The sequence below is a fragment of the Heterocephalus glaber genome, unplaced genomic scaffold (genome assembly GCF_053883595.1).
Source record: "Heterocephalus glaber isolate CG9 unplaced genomic scaffold, H.glaber_assembly_v1.0 deba00000071, whole genome shotgun sequence".
In the NCBI taxonomy this organism is placed as follows: Eukaryota; Metazoa; Chordata; class Mammalia; order Rodentia; family Bathyergidae; genus Heterocephalus; species Heterocephalus glaber.
The window spans coordinates 17138298-17155298 of record NW_028258137.1 but is presented as its reverse complement, the minus strand read 5'-3'; the positions used below and the strand labels follow the sequence as shown (position 1 = coordinate 17155298).

General features: G+C 39.4%; 1 protein-coding gene and 1 non-coding gene across 5 annotated transcripts in view; both read left to right on the top strand.

The window, feature by feature from the left end:
- Tango6 (transport and golgi organization 6 homolog) overlaps positions 1-17001 on the top strand; it is a 216388-nt gene that overhangs the window by 90109 nt on the left and 109278 nt on the right. For all 4 annotated transcript variants that reach the window (XM_004843232.4, XM_087212952.1, XM_021256790.2 and 1 more), the window contains exons 13-14: positions 260-769; positions 2788-2845. In XM_004843232.4, coding sequence (XP_004843289.3) covers positions 260-769; positions 2788-2845 — 568 coding nt within the window. The remainder of the gene's footprint in view (positions 1-259; positions 770-2787; positions 2846-17001) is intronic.
- Positions 16408-16525, top strand: LOC147830629 (small nucleolar RNA SNORA26). The gene has a single exon (XR_015449689.1). It is a non-coding gene; the product is annotated as a small nucleolar RNA SNORA26 (small nucleolar RNA).

Genomic DNA, 17001 nt, shown 5'->3' with positions numbered 1-17001 from the left:
AAACCAATAGTAACTGTCTCATGGGGCTATGAATGTGTATATGCTTTAATTCAGAAAAGTATCTGTACATGGCAAGTGCTTGTTAAATGTTAGCTGTGATTATTCAACAAATAGTTATTGAGTATTTGATCCAGGCAATAGGCTGATTATACCATGAACAAGATGTGACCCTTATAGCCAGAGTTTATTTCCTGAGCTCAGTTTATATTAACATTTACCACATTTATTTGAGCTTGACATTTTTTTTTCCATTTTGTAGTTGAAGTCAAGTGATTTTGCAATCATGAAGCAGTTGCTGCCTCTATTGGAGAAAGTCTCTAACACGTACCCTGACGCTGTTATCCAAGAACTTGCTCTTGATCTCCAAATCACCATCTCTACCCATGGAGCCTTTGCCACACAGGCTGTCAGTGTGGCTGCCCAAAGTACACTGAATAAAAAAAGTCCAGAAGGGAAAACAGAAGAGGAGCAACAAAGCCATCATGACACACAGGTAGCTCAGAGCCATCTTGAACAACAACAAAGCCGTGAGAAATCCCCCCAAACAGGCCAAGAGTCTGTTGCTCCATTCATTCCTAAGGGGGTCAGTGAGCCCAGCATTACTACGAACCAGAAATCTGGAAGCATAACCACAGAACAGCTCCAAGAAGTTCTTTTATCAGCTTATGATCCTCAGATTCCATTGCGAGCTGCTGCCCTGCGCACTCTTTCCCGATGGATAGAGCAGAGAGAAGCAAAAGCCCTTGAGAGACAAGAAAAACTCCTCAAGGTAAGTAGAACATGCTGCTAAGATACATTGGCACAATGCTGTCCAGGAGCATGCATTCAACTTGAGTATTTCTGGAGCATTGACTGTATATCAAGCATTCTCCTAGGTATTCTTCAGGAACTTCTGATTGTTCTGAGGAAGCAAGATTTATACACAGGAAAACTTAAATGACCGTGTAAGACTACTCAGTTGAATATGAACAGAGTTCCACAACTTTTACATGCAAGACATGCTATGGACAGTCAGGAAAAAGAGAGAGTTGAAATCTTCTGGGGTAGGTAGAGCTTACCCTGGCTTGACAAATGGGTAAAGTCTCAGTAAATGGGGGAGAATGTGGAACAGTATGAACAGAGTCCCGAGATGGGAAGGTATCAGCCTAAGTAAGCCACTTGCCTTTCTGGGCCCCTTTTAGAGGAACATTGGACAGGGCTGGGACTCTTCCATTCTCCTCCATCCATCACAGTGAAAAAAACTGTTCTTTCAGTTCTAGATTTATATGGCGGAATAGATATGCTTAGTTGGGAATCTTTTCCCTGTTGTGGAAATTGTCCTGACCTTAGTATGGGTTAGAGATGAAAAATAAAGGGTCTAGATACTCCTGTCTAGATCAAATCCCAGAGCAGTTTCTTAGATAGTTCACTTAAACTTTCTAGGCTTTGTGATGACAGTGATGATCTCTTCTATATGCTGTAGCTATTAGACTAAGACTTATAATTCTCATTGAAAACATTTTAATTATTAAAGTATTGAAACCAATTGTATAAATAAGAGCTGCTGTTTATTGAGCCAAGCCATATACTCTTCCCTCTTTCTTACTTTTTGGTTTTTTGAGACAGGGTCTCATGTAGTCCAGGCTGGCCTTGAACTTCTCTATAGCCCTGGCTGGCCTCAAATTCAGTAATCCTTCTGCCTCAGCCTCCCAAGTGATGGAATTATAGGCATATATCACCATACCTGGCTTTTCTTTATTTTGTGCTAAATATCACAGACCATATATCTTGCAAATATTTTCTCTAATCCTCACAACTGCAATATTGTCCCTGTTTTATAAATGATAAAGCTAAAGCACAGAAATATGCCAACGATTTGCTGTCATTGGAATATTACCTTCTTTGAGTAATCATTTAAAATATTCCTTGATACACCTATTTAGGTGGTAAGTGTGCTGGCAAAGGACATGGCACTATATGGAGGGCAGACACCCCAATTAGTCCTGGATATCTAGCAAGAGGAACACTGGCACGTGGCCATTATCTTTCCCTGACTTGCATGTTAGGGCCCAAACCTAACATGTCACTGTCGTATCTGTTAAGTAAGCTATAGTCACTGCAGTTGACACACCTGATGAACTCTTAAATTGGGGGATGTATTAACAGTAATTTGTTCCAGTGCCAATTAAAGTTCAAAATTTTGCCAGTTTTTTTTCATTTTTGTAATGCTGGGGATCAAATTCAGGGTGTTGCACATGCTAGGTGAGCACTCTACTACTGAACTATACCCCCAATTTCCCAGATTTTTAACAATAAAGTAGAATGGATTCAAAGTTGTTGTAGTAATATCATCTCAGTCTCGCTTGCATTTCTATATGTTTTGTGACCACAAGAAAAAAGGATCACACTGTAGCAAGTGTTCAGAACCCCACGCCTGGCCTCTTGCAGGCACAGCCTGTGGTCTGTCATGTCATCTATGAGAATGTGATCTTCTTGAAGTACCAGCCCCCTGCACCCTTTTGCTTTTTTGAGACAAAGTCTCCCCATGTAGCTCAGGGTGGCCGGGAATTTGCTTTGTAGCCCAGTGGTCTCAAACTCAAGATGTGCTACCACTACCAGCCCCTCCCTTTTTTAGATGTTATAAAAATGAGACTTTATGCATGTTATATGATTTTCCTCACAAGATTCTAAGACCAATTTCTAGCTAAGAGAAATAAGAAAAGCATTTACTTTCTTGAGACTACAGATAAGGAGTCTCAAGTCTTTCTTGCTCTTTGTGAATCATGTCACTGTACTTTGTGGTTCTAGATATTCTTGGAGAACTTGGAACATGAAGACACTTTTGTATATCTGTCTGCAATTCAGGGTAAGTTTGTTCTGGTTAAAGGACTTTGAGACTATGGATCAAAGATTATATTATGTTTATTTGTACAAAATCTCTAATGTCACATTTAGTCCATTTCCTGTCTTGTCATTAGGACATTCTAAGTAATATTGCTGGAGGATTTCCAAAGAGTCCCTATAGAGTTTCAGTGTCTCATAATTATAAGATTTTTATTTATATTTACTTAAAAGTTTGTAGATTAAAGCAAGCATGGTGGCACACCACTATAAACTCATTATTCTGGGAGGCTGAGGCAGAAAGATCCCAAGTTCAAGCCCAGCTGGGGCAACTTGTGGACCTTGTCTCAAAATAAAAAATCAGAAAGGACTGATGTGGCTTAGTGTGAAGACCCTGAGATCAGCCCCAGTACCACAAAAAATATATAAATAAAATAAATAAACTAAACAAAGCATTCTGTAGGATAAGTCCTATTTCTTCTAATTCTGGAGAGCGTATAGAGAATTAGTCATCCTCCCCAAAAGGAGGAGAAGCAGACATGGCGAGATTAAATCCATTCAGTTTCCTTGGTGCTGTCAGTGTTGTAAGCCTGGCTCTGGACACAGCTCACCTGGGTGCACCTCCCCATCCCCCTGTTTCTCAGCTGTCTGCTTTGGGAAATGACTTAATCCCTCTCGGCTGCAGTTTCTTTCTTTCTTTTTTTAAGAGGCATAAAGAGGTTTGGAAAGACAGGATTTAAAGTACACACTCGAAGAAATAGAGTGCCGGCCATCAAGAGAGAGGCACCTGGGCTGCAATCTCTTACGGTTAAAATTGGACTAAATGAGAATGTAAAATGGTGCAGTTACTTTGGAAAATAGTCTGGCAGTTCCTTAAAAATAGAAACTTAGAATTGATGCAACATTTCCATTCCTAGGTATATACCCAAGAGAAATGAAAACAGGTCTCCATAAAAACTATATGTGAGTGTTCATAGCAGCATTAAGCACAGTAGTCAAAAAGAGGACCTAAATGTCCATCAGTTAATGAGTAAATAAACAGGAGGTATATACACACAAGGGATTTTTATTTTTTTAGCTGTAAAAATTATAGTACTCATACTTAGTACAACATGGATAAACTTTTAAACATGTTGAGGGGCTGGGGATTTAGCTCAGTGGTTCCGCCACCTGCCTCATAAGTGCAAGGTCCTGAGTTTGATCCCCGGTACCAAAAAAAAAAAAAAAATGTTGAATGAGAGAAGCTGGTTACAAAGGACAACATATTCTATGAATTATTTATATGAAATGGATAGAATAGACAATTTATAGAATTCAGAAAGTACATGAGTGGTTGCCTAGGCCTGGAGGAGCAGGAATATGGTTGGGAATGTTAGCCAAAGGATATAGGATTTCTTTTTAGGGTAATGAAAACATTCTAAAAGTTTTTGGGTGATGGTCATATATCTCTAGGAGTATGCAAGGAATCATTGAGATGCACACTTCAGATGGGTGAATTATATGGTATACAAATGATAGAATAAAACTACTACCAAATAAAACTCAGTAAGAAAGGAGAGAGCTAAGATCATCAGTACCTAAGAAAATAAGACAATTAACTGTAATGTGGTAGATGGTGTCCTAGAATCAGAGTGATATCTCCAGGAAAAACTAAAGAAATTTGAGTAAGTTATAGGCTTTATCTGATAATAAAATATTAATATTATATTAGTTAATTATTTTTGACAAATATATCATTGTGTGTGTGTGTAGTATTGGGGAATGAACGCAAGGCTTTCATCCTGAGCTGCATCCCCAGGCCTCTTTTTACTTTTAATATATTTTTTCTTTTTTGAGACAGAGACTTCCTAAGTCACTGAGTTGCCCAGGTTGGGCTCAAACTTCTTGTTTGTTTGTTTGTTTGTTTTGGGTGGGTTTTCTGTGGGGTTTTTTGGTACCAGGGATCAAACTCAGGACCTTGCAAGGCAGGCGGCGGAAACACTGAGCTAAATCCCTGGCTGGGCTCAAACTTTTGATTCTATTGCCTCAGCCTCCCAGAGTGCTGGGATCAAAGGCATGTGCCCTCATGCCCAGCTGACAAATATACTTGTATCATACTTGTAGTTTATGTTAATAATCCCCACTATTCAGGAGGCTAAGGCAGGAAGAAAGCTCCCACTTAGGAATTTGAGACCATCCTGTGCAACATGACAAGACCCCATCTCATTAAAACAATAATAATAGAGGCAAATAGGTGTGAAGTATATGGGAACTCTCTATCTTCTCATTAATTCTATAATCTGAAACTATTCTTTCATAAAGAGTTTACACAGGGGAGCTAATATTACTAAGTTAAATGAGTTAATGCCTGGAAAGTGCTTAGCACATAGTGTTCAGTGTATGTTAGCTGCTATTATTTTAGTTAGTGTTGTCATCATTATCATTACTTCTGTTAGATTGCGGGATAATAATGTGGGGACCTGTGTGACTTCTCAGATCTAAATCTTGATTAGGCTTGTTCTATCAGTTATTGCTGCTTAACAAACTACCTCAACACTTAAAATGATCACTCATTCATTATCATTCATGTATCTGCAGTTCAGGCTCAGCAGATCTGGCCTGGGCCTGGCTGGGCAGCTTCACTTCTCCCTGTAGATCTGAGACCAGCTTCAGCATCTCTGTGCATTAATTTCTGGTTGTCCCTGGACTAGAGATCTGCCAGGGCATGTTCTCATGGTGACAGCAGAAATATCAGAGAGAAAACATACACATAAGAGGCCTCTTCAGGCCTAAGCTTGGAGCAGGCACCCTGTCACTTCAGCCTTATTCTTTTGGCCAGAGCAAGTCATGTGGCCCAACCTAAAAATCAAAAGTGGAGAAATAGGGCCGGGGATTTAGCTCAGTGGTTTCGCCGCCTGCTGCGCAAGCGCAAGGACCCGAGTTCAATCCCTGGTACCAAAAAAAAAGTGGAGAAATAAGTTCTATGCCCAGAGTGGGATGAACTACCAAGTCACAGCATAGGGCACAGATGCAGGGAGAGGTGCAGAATTGATGCCAGTAATGCAGTTCTTCACACTAATGTTTGCCTTCCAAAACCAAGGCTCACAGTGAGCACAGAGGAACGACCATGTTCCTACTGGCTAGTTATTTCTGCGTGTAATCTGGATTTGCTCTATAGAGACTTCTTACTTATTTATTTATTTTTGATTTTCAGGTTTTTTTGAGACAGGGTCTTTCCATGTACTTCAGGCTGGCCTTGAAGTCACTATGTAGCCCAGGCTGGCTTCCAACTTGTGGCAATCTTCATGCCTCAGCCCCCTAAGTACTGGGACTACAGGCATGTGCCACCATCCCTGGCCAAACTTCATATTTAAAGTTTAAGAGAGAATGCAAAGGAGACTTGAGCCTGGGCTTGAGCCTGGTATTCTTAATTTATTCAACACCTACTGTACACCTACTACGTATAAACCATTTTAGATTAACCATGAGCTGTGACTAGACTGAAAGGCAAAAAGAGAATGCTTCAAAGGAGAAGAAATGATCACCCAAAGGAGGAAAAGAATACCAGGTGAAAGTGGAAGCCTAAAGAGTAGAGATAATAACCTGTACTGGAGAGGTCCAAGAGCCCTAGGGGCTCAGCAGCACTCAGGAGGCCACATGAAGCTACATGACCAGGAATGATATTCGTGAAAATCAGATAAATCAATGAAGCAAGATCTAAATTGCCTCTAATTATTAAGTCTCAGAAAACAAGTCATCCAGTACTTTCTCCAAGAAACTGTAGTACTGTTAAGGAGATGTTTTTCATTGATTTTTTTTTTAGGATTGGGTTTTTAGAAAGTGGTGGCAGGTCATTCTAATATGGTAACATTGATGCCAGAAATAATAAGTTTCTTAGCTGATTAACCCATTGAGCTCTTTAGCCTTTAAGGTCTGCTGTAAAAATTGCAACTGTTGGTATTGTGTTTGTTTTGAGCAATTTTAATTGGCGTGCTAATCAGTACCTAATTTGATGATGAAGAACACAGGAGGGGGAGGTATAATTTCTGTTCTCAGTTCCCCAAGGTGGACAAGATTGAACTAATTGATGTTTTTGGTGTTTGTAATATGCACTTAAAAGCCAAGGCCTTAGGTGAATTTCCCATTAAGAAAGGAAAGAGCTGAATTTTCCCACCTGTGTTGCCAATGTACTTTGCCCCAGCCTAAATCACCCTAGCAACAAAGCCATTCTGGACTCCAGTCAGACAAGTCCTCCAGACAAGGGGTGCTTGGTTGTCCTTTGAGTGGTGTTTAGTTTTGGAGAATATTTGTGTGTCTGTTTAAAGCTTTCCTTTTCTAGGCTGCTTAAATGGCTCTGTGTGAGAATTCCAGAGTACTTTTTGCTTAATTTGTTGATAATTTGGATGTCTTTTTATAATTTCTTATCAATTCTGTCTGCAATGTAGGTAGAGAGCAAAGGGAAATTAAGTAAATACATTCATTCAGCAAGTATTATTGTGTCTGATTTAGGAATTTCTGATGTATGTATTATCTATCAGCAGTCTTACCCAATGGAGTAAGTTTGAGTTTTATGAAAGACTGTGTACATCTGTCTGTATCTTATTTAATCAGGCAACTCCATGCTGGTTGCGTTGTCCTAGAAGCTTCTTCCAGGTACTCACAAGGCACTTCTTCAGGAGAGAATTAGGTACAAAGTTGCCAAATTCTAGCTACCATCCAATTTACAGATAGATGATTGATCTTAAGCCTACTGATTTAAATTAAGTGCCTCTCCTGTTTATACTCCTTGTATATTTCTTTCTTTGTTGTTTTTAATCATTTTTACACAAGTAATACATGCTCGTTGTCAATTTAGATGACAAGTATAAAAGATAAAATGTAGAATTCCTTCCCTTTCCCAAAGTAAAAACTATGTTTTTCATAGTCCAATACTATATTGTAGGTTTTAGGACATTTTTCACATCTAAGTTCTGAAATAGTTGTTCAGTAATGAATATGATAAGTGATGTTTTTCAATAAAGTATTATAGTCAGATTTTAAAAATCATACTGTGGATCTTGTTCATGTGTTCTGTCAGTCACTTTCAATTAAAGGACATTTTGAAAGCAGCAAATGCATTTCAGGGATCCAGGTGATCGTCTTGTGCCAAAAGGATCTTTGGTTTTGTTATTGTTTTGTGGGCGAGAGCTGGGGATTGAACCCAGGGCCTTACACATGCTAAGCAGGTACTCTACCACTGAGCAACACCTTAGCCCCAAAGGATCTTTGGATAAAACTACCAAGCCCCCTAAAAACCAAAAACAGAAAAAACAGCTATGCCCTGAGCCAAGCAGAGGAGGTGAAAGTATGCCACTACGAACGGTGAAGGGAATTTGGCTATCTTGGCATGCCTGGACAAATTACATTCACTCTTCCACCCTCTTCCTTTTAGAAAAGACTCTTCATTTCTGTCAAAAGAGCCAAGAGGGAGGGATAGCAAAAGGCCAATGGGGGACTGTAGAACCAAGATGACATTATTTTTACAGTTTCAAACTCAGCAGGTTACAAGTCTTAACTTGCCCACCACTGAACTCTTATTCTCAGATTTCTACCTCAAATAAAGTAAGTTGGCAAACCATTAACTGAAAATAATTCTATCCCTTGAAGGATCATCTAATTGGAACTGGCACAGAAATTCAAAATGCAGGCCTGTGAAGTTTATCATCTCCATTTACGTCCTTGAAATGGGAAGATTCCGTTTATGTCTTGACTTGATTTTCATAGCACCTAATTAACAAATGAGCATTAATTGAATGTTTCACATATATTCTATCTCAGTAAAATCATAAAGTTGTTCTGGGAGTAGACATTATCCTCATTTTTCAGAGCTTCTTATTTGAGAGCTTTACATCCCTAAAATTCACCAAATTAAAATATGCAGGGACATGATGGCAGAGAGGCCTGGTGGAGGAAATGAGGCTCAGTCCTTGGCAGCCAGGAAGTAGTGACAGAAGGGAGGAGCCAGGCACAAGTATACACCCTCCAGGTCACACCCCCAGTGACCACCTTCAGGCAGGCCCCAGCTCCGAACAGCAGAGGTAGCTGCTGAGCTCCTCAGGGGATGAATCCACTGATTAGTATAGTGCCCCCATGATCAAGTCACCCTCCAAATATATCAGGCTTTTCAGGGGGACATTGTAGATGTCCACCATAATAGTGAATTTGCCTATTCTGCATATTCATGTAAATGAAATAATATAGTACAGTACAATCAGAAATAGTCTTTTCTCTCTGACTCCTTTCACTTTAGCATAATATTTTTGAGGTTCATTCATGTTTTAGTGTAGGCCAGTACTTCATTCCTTCTTATAACTGAATAATATTTCCTTTTTTTAATGGGGGGGTTGGTACTAGGGATGGAACCCAGGACCTTCCCACTAAGCTATATCACCAGCCTTTATTTATTTATTTACTTACTTATTTATTCACTCATTCATTTTTTTTCAAACAAAGGCTTGCTAATTTGCCAAGTTACCCAGGCTGGCCTTGAACTTGTGATCCTCCTGCCTCAGCCTCCCTAGTGTTGGGGTTATAGGTGTGCACCACCTCACCCAGGTATTTTATTGGGTTTTTTTTATTGTATTGATTAGCAACATTTTGTTTATCCATCATCAATTGATGGGAAGTTGGGCTTTTATATTTTACTATTATGAATAATGCAATGAACATTTGTATGCAAGTTTTTATGTGCATATTTTCAATTCTCCCACTTATATACCTAGGAGTGTCCTCAATCCCTGACAGCTAGAATTGCTAGATCATATAATAACTCCATGTTTAGTTTTTTGAGTAACTGCCAAACTATTTTCCAAAGTGGGCATGCCATTTTATATTCCTACCAACAATGTAAGAGGTTTCTCTATATCCTTGCCAATACTTGTTATTGTGTGTCTTTTTTTTTTTTTTGGTACTGGGGATTGAACTTGGGACCTTGCACTTTGTGAGGCAGGCACCGGAACCACTGAACTAAATCCCCGGCCCTGTGTGTCTTTATTTTAGACCATCCTAGTAGGTATGAACTGTTAGCTTATTGTGATTTTAATTTGCATTTCTCTGATGACTGATGATGTTGTACGTCTTTTTATGAGCTTATTGTCCATTTGTAAATCTTTAGAGAAATATCTACTCAGATTCTTTGGTAATTTTCATTTTTTAAAAAATTATTGAGTTACAGTAGTTCCTATATAAATATTTGGGAGATAAGTACTTATCAATTGTGATTTGCAGGCTGGGCACGGTGGCACATGCCTGTAATCCCAGCACATGGGAGGTGGAGGCAGGAGGATTGCCCAAATTCGAGCTACATAGTGAGTTCAAGGGCAGCCTGAACCACATAGTGAGACCTTGTCTCAAATATATATATATATATATATATATATATATATATATGATTTGCAGATATTTTCTGCCATCCTGTGCTATATTGATATCATTGGAAGTACAGAAATTATTACTTTTGATTAAATATAATTTATCAATTTCCCCTTTCATTGCTTACACTCTTGCTGTGATTTCTAAGTTATTGTCTAAACTAAGATAATGAAGATTTGTTTCTGTGATTTCTTACAAGAATTTTATAGGTTTCACTTTTCCTTTTTCTTTTTTTTTTTTGGTACTGGGGATCAAACTCAGGACCTTGCACTTGCGAGACAGGTGACAGAACCACTGAGCTAAATCCCCTGCCCAAGGTTTCACTTTTACATGTAGTTCTCTGATCCATTTTGAGTATTTAGGTATTGTATGATGTGAGACATTCCCATGTTATAGCTAAAGGTTCTAATCCTTGGATAGGTTAAGCCCCTTTTCTAAGATCACAGCAAGTACTTTAAACCTTGTTCTTGGCCTCCAAATCTTATTTTCCCAGAGTGTAATAAGTTGCTTCTCTTGAACCTTCTTCTCTTCTCTTCTCTTCTCTTCTTTCTCTTCTCTTCTCTTCTCTTCTCTTCTCTCTCTTTCTTTCTCTTTCTCTCTCTTTCTTTCTCTTTCTTTCTTTCTTTCTTTCTTTCTCTTTCTTTCTTGAGATAGGGTCTTGCTATGTAGTTCAGGCTAACCTTGAACTCACTATGTGGCCCAGGCTGACATTGAACTCATGGCAATCCTCCTGCCTCAGCCTCCCAAGTGGTGAGATTACAGGCATGTGCCACCATGCCCAGCTCTTTCTTTTTCTTTCCGTCCTTCTTTTTTTCTCTCTTCCTCCTCCTTCTCTCCCTGTCTCTTTCTGCCTTTCTGTCTCTTTCTTTTTGCAGTGCTGGGGATTGAACCTAGAGCCTTGCTCATACTAGACAAGCACTACACCTATATCCCCAGCCTGTACTTTTCAAATAATTGTAGAAATTGAGCCTATTGTGCTGTTTTAAATAATAAAGATCCTTAGCATAATGCCAGCTACTTAGGAGACTGAGACTGGGTGATCAAGTTCAAGGCCAACCTGGGCAAATTAGCAAGAACTTGTCTTTAAAAAATAAAAAAGGGAGGACGTAACTTATTGATAGTGTTTACCTAGCATGGGTGATACCCTGGTTTCAGTCCCCAGTACTAGAAAATAAAAACAGAAACTGAATTATGGTTATTTATACTGTTTATTAAAATGAGATGGGTGTGTTGGCACATGCCTATAATCCCAGTACTCTGGGAGCCTAAGGTAGGCAGATTGGAAGTTTGAGCCCAGCAATTTAGTGACTTTGTACTACTACCAAAAAAAAAAAAAAAAGAATCAAAGTTTTGTAGATGATGAAGCATTTTACAGTTTATTTGGGGGGCCAGGGATTTAGCTCAGTGGCACCGCACCTGTCTGACAAGAGCAAGGTCATGAGTTCAATCCCCAGTACCAGAAAAAAGTTTATTTATTGGGGGGGGGATGGTTGAATGTAGAGCCTTCACACTGAGCTATGTGCTCAGCCCATTTTTATTCTTATTTTTAGACAGGATCTCACTCTTCCCTTAGCATTGAAGAGTGCTGAGATTACAGGCATGGGCCACCACTAGAATGCTTTGATTCTATCAGCAGTGTTGGAAAGTAGTAAGAGTAGGTACTGTAATATTTTTTAAATGAAGAATCAACTTGCCAGTAGTCACAGAAGCTGGGACCAAGCCATCTTGCAAGGATTTCCAGTCTCTTGCACCTGTCTCCCTACGGTCCAGTGTGATGCCTCCTGGTCCTTTCCCAAGTCAGAGGCTGCATTTCAAAGCTCAGAACACTTGTGTTTTATACTACCTTCAGTTTTGGAATATCTGTCCAGTGGTTTCCTTTGTCAAAGATTGATACATTCAGATTTATATCAGAGTATTTAGCAGTTTAGTATGTTTTATCTGTAAGCAGATCCCCTGGCTACTTCACAGTTAGTTATTTTCATTTTATAAGATTACCCTAAATAGGGGCCAGGGATTTAGCTCAGTGGTTCTGGCACCTGCCTCACAAGCACAAGGTTCTGAGTTCGATCCCCGGTACTACCACCAAAAAAAAAAAGATTACCCTAAATAATTGCCATATAAGAGAAGTGGCAATAAGTAATGTAGAAGTTACCACTTATTGAGTGTCTATTATATGCCAGTCATAGCAACCCTGCAGTGAGGAATGATTATCCCAATTTTGTGGATGAGGGAACTGAGGCTCAAAGAGGTGAAGCACCTGGTCCAAAGTAACATTGTTAAGATAGTGACAGCAGGGCCGGGGATTTAGCGCAGTGGTTCCACAGCCTGCCTCGCAAGCGCAAGGACCCAAGTTCCATCTCTGGTACCCAAAAAAAAAAAAAAAGATAGTTTCAGCATCAGGATTGAAATCTAAGGCTCTCTGGCTCTGAAAAGTATGTTCTTGCCAGAGGGAAAGACAATGTCTACATTGTTCTATTCCCAAGTGGAAGCACTGTTTCCTTGTGGTTTTAATATAGGGGAACCAAGCCTGTCTATGGTAAATGGTTTCACTACAAATCAGCTCTTTTTATAGCTTAGTAATATGCTGATCTCATGCCTACTTGATTTTTGTTTTGTTTTGCTCATTTGGCAATGCGTAGAGTATAAATTTTTAAGCAATCTCTGTGTGTATCTTTGAAACTCATCTTCCTACCTCACACTGCCTGCTCTTCCTGCTGATGACAATCAGTATTTCAGCACTGAAGGTGTCAGCATTGTTTTAGAGGATCTGGAAAGGCTTCTGTAATCAATTCTGGCATTTATGCAGTTTAGTAAGTATGTTAGTCTGTTTTATGCTGCTATATCAGAATAAGTGAGCCTGGGAAATTTATAAAGGAACAAGGCTTCTTTCTTTTATAGTTCTGGAGGGTGACAAGGTCAAGGCTGAGGGGCCCACATCCGGCCAAGGCCTTCTTGCTGCATTAAGCCAAGGCGGAAGATGGGGGACAAAGGGAGGGGTGGGGGAAGGAGAGAGACAAAGACACAGAGAAATGGTAGAGGGGAAGGCTGAACATAGCCTTTTTAGGAAACCACCCCCACTCCCATGATAAAGGCATTAATCCATTTGTAAGGGCAAAATCCTCATAATCAAGTCACCTCTTAACAGTCCCACCTCTCAACAAAGTTGCTCTGATGATTGAGTTTCCACCTTTGGGGAATACATTCAAACCATAACACTGAGATCATGGGTTAGGGAAATAAGTAGCTTTCTGTATAGAGCTTTTGAGATTTGTTGTAGCTCTGGTGCTAATCAATGATATTTTAAAAACTTATTTTAGGGCCGGGGATTTAACTCAGTGGTTCTGCAGCCTGCCTCAAAAGCGCAAGGTCCCGAGTTCGATCCCTGGTACCAATAAATAAATAAATAAATAAATAAATAAATAAATAAATAAAATAAAAACTTATTTTAAAATACTAATACAAATTATAAGGCTGTGGAAAAAATCAGAACCTTCATACATTACTGGTAGAAATGTAAAATTGGAGCTGGGTGTAGTGGCACACACCTGTAACTTTAGCACTTGGGAAGCTGAGGTAGGAGGGTCATCATGAGTTCAAGCCCAGCCTGGGCCACATAGTGAGTTCAAGGCCAGCCCAAACTATGTAGCAAAACCCTGTCTTAAAAAAACCAAAAAAGAAAAAACAATGTAATATTTTGCATTTGCTTTGGAAAACAGACTGACAATTGTTGAAAGGGTAAATGTAGTTATCATATGACCAATTTCATTTATATTCTACTTCAGGAACAATGAGAACATATGTCCATACAAAAGATTATATGTCATTATTATTATAATAGCCCCAAAGTAGGAAAAACCAAAATATTACCTGGATGAATGTCTAAATCAAATCTGATACATTTGTGTAATGGAATATTATTTGGTGATGAAAAGGATGGTACTACTGATTCAGATTACAATATGGATGAACTTTGAAAATGTGGTAAGTGAAAGAAAAAAGGCACAAAAGGCTACACATTGTATGCTTTCTATTCATATGAAATGTCCAGAATAGCCAAATCTATAGAGATCAAAAGTAGAGCTGGGTGTGGTGGCACACACCTGTAATTCCGACACTCAGGAGGCTGAGGCAGGAGGATCAAGAGCTCAAGGTCAGCCTAGGCTATGTAGGAAGACTGTGACTCAGGAAAAAAAAAAAGTAGAGTAGTGGTTGCTAGAGGATGGGCAAGGGAATGGTGCCCGCTAACAGATAGGAGGTTTCTTTTTGAGAAGACAAACATTTTGGAATTAGATAATAGTGATCATTACATAACCTTGTAAATATACTCACAGTAACTGAATTATATTACTATTAAAAAAATAGACAAAAATTCGGAACCGTAGTTTTCATGGAGTTGCTGTGAGTATGAAGGATGGATGGGCAGGATTTGGACATGTGGAGATGCAGTGAGAGGTTGATGCTGAAGCAAAAACAAGACATGACAATGTCCAAGACTGGGACAAGGTTAAAGAAAGGTCAGCAGTTCAAGTTGTCAGTGGAGCAAAGTGACACAAAGGTGGTGAGGGCCAGAAGCTGTCAGGATGCGGCGGTTAAGGCGGCTGGACATTCTGTGTGGGCTTCCAGGAGCCTGAGAGTTGGCAGCCCCTCAGTCATGGCTTGGTGACAGCCTTCTTGGATTTGAAAGTATTATGCTTGTTGATGGTTATGACTTATTTTCTTTTTTTCCGCTCATGATTTAAGTACTACCCATATATCTGATATAACTTACATTACTTCATTTACTCCTCAGTACAACCTTATGAGAATCAGTATTTTTATCTCCATATTTATTCAAACAAAGAAATCAAGACCCAGAGGTTGTTACTTGGCCTACCAATAAGTGATGGAGTCTAGCTTCTACTCCAAAACCAAAGCCCATAAACAGCTCTGCATTTTTCTCTTTTCTCCATTCCATTGTCTCTTTTCTCAAATCACCATGGCCTCTGCTCTTGCAGACAGGAAAATGAAGCCATGGAACCAGTAGATCTTGACATTTTCAGCTAAGCAATTATATACTTATTAATGTCATGGTTTCCAGGGCTTATTTCAGACCCTTTACCTCCTATTCACATAGACCAGCTGTCACAAAGGCAAGATTCTCTTACCAAGCAGGCAATTGTGAGATACCTTGGGGTAAAGAGTCAGTTGCTTAAATGTCTACTTTATAAGCTATTTAAGAGTCAGGAAGTACCTTCCCTGCAGAACAGCTATTTAAATTTTGCCCTAGAGCTACCTTTCTTTAGTAAAATTACAATGTGTAGGCGCATGAAGGGAGACTGAATAGTGAGAGAGTACATAAGTAAAACTGACCTCTTGAAGTAGAGCACCCTGTTCTCTCACTCTCAGGGACCCATCCAATTCACTGGAGCTACACTGAGGTAATAGCTGGAGAGGTGCCTTGTTCTTCCTTTTTTCCCCCACACTTAGGAGCAAGTATCTTACATTACTCTTTATTTCAAATACAAATTAAAATTCCTAATCTCACCAGGTATGATTAAGATGATCCACTGAAGTTGCTCACGTACTTAATAAGCCCAATTATATTTTTTATTAACCCTGACATAGTTCCTTTTGTTGCTGAATCATAAGTTTAACATTTTTAACTTAAGCATCAGTTTCTTCCTCTCTAGTCATGTCAGATCTTGGGCAGTGGTGGAAAAGTACACTTAAATGGTGTCTGTTCAGTTTGGCAACTTGTTTTTAGATTTTTGCATTAGACTTTGACACTTCCTTTTGTTTTCTAACCTTGTGGTATCTGCAGTCCCTGAGGAGGTAGGTAGGTTGGGAACAAACCAAGCCTTAGGGAAAGGATGGCAGACATTGAGCTACCAGAGACCTAATTAGGTCATCTCTCCATCCACCTGCCAGGGCATGATTGCTGGGGTTTGCTCTCTTCTTTCCTTCCTTCCTTTCTTTCCAACCCTTCCCTTTCCCCTCCTTCCCTCTCTCCCTCTTTCTTTTCTTTTCTTTCTTATTTATTTATTGGCAGTGCTAGGGTTTGATCCCAGAACCTAGTGTATACTAGGTAAGTTCTCTATCACTAAGCCACCCCCTCCTGCCCTATCACCAATCCTGAGAAGACTTTTTGTATCCAACTTTTGTTTTTCCTTATTAATAATCTGACTTTAGATAGGGATGGAAAGTGTATCACCTTTGCCTGTGTTTTTTTAAGGCTGACACAGTGCTTTCAGAGACTAACACAGAAAGGTAAAGTAAGTCTCTATAACAGAGAAGAAATTGTCAAATTCTTCTTTGGATCCTATTTGGTTACATAGCTGAGCCAGAAAAAAAAGTTGTACATCAGTATCATTATTATTATTGTTAGTTTTTCAAGATAGCATGCCTTGAACTCACAGTGATCCTTCTGTCTCAGCCTCCCCAGTGCTGAGATTACAGGGATGTGCCACCACAGCTAGCTAAAATATTTTTTGATCATTTTTTCCTTAATAGCTTAAAATGTGTATGCATTCATTTAACAAATATTTATTGAGCAGTATTATGTTTGAGGTAGGTGCACTGCTGAGAAAGATTGGCATGCCCTGCCTTCGTGGAATTTACAGTTGGAAGAGGCAAATATTAATCTAATAATCACATAAATAAATATAAAATGTAGCCCTGACAGCTCCTTTGGAGAGAAGGCACAGAGTGCTGCAGAGCTTGTTTCAGGGAGATTTCACCTGACGGAGAAGACAAGGAAGGAGCGACCCAAAGTGACCCATCAGCTAGAAGCTGGGGAGTTCACTTGGTGAAGGG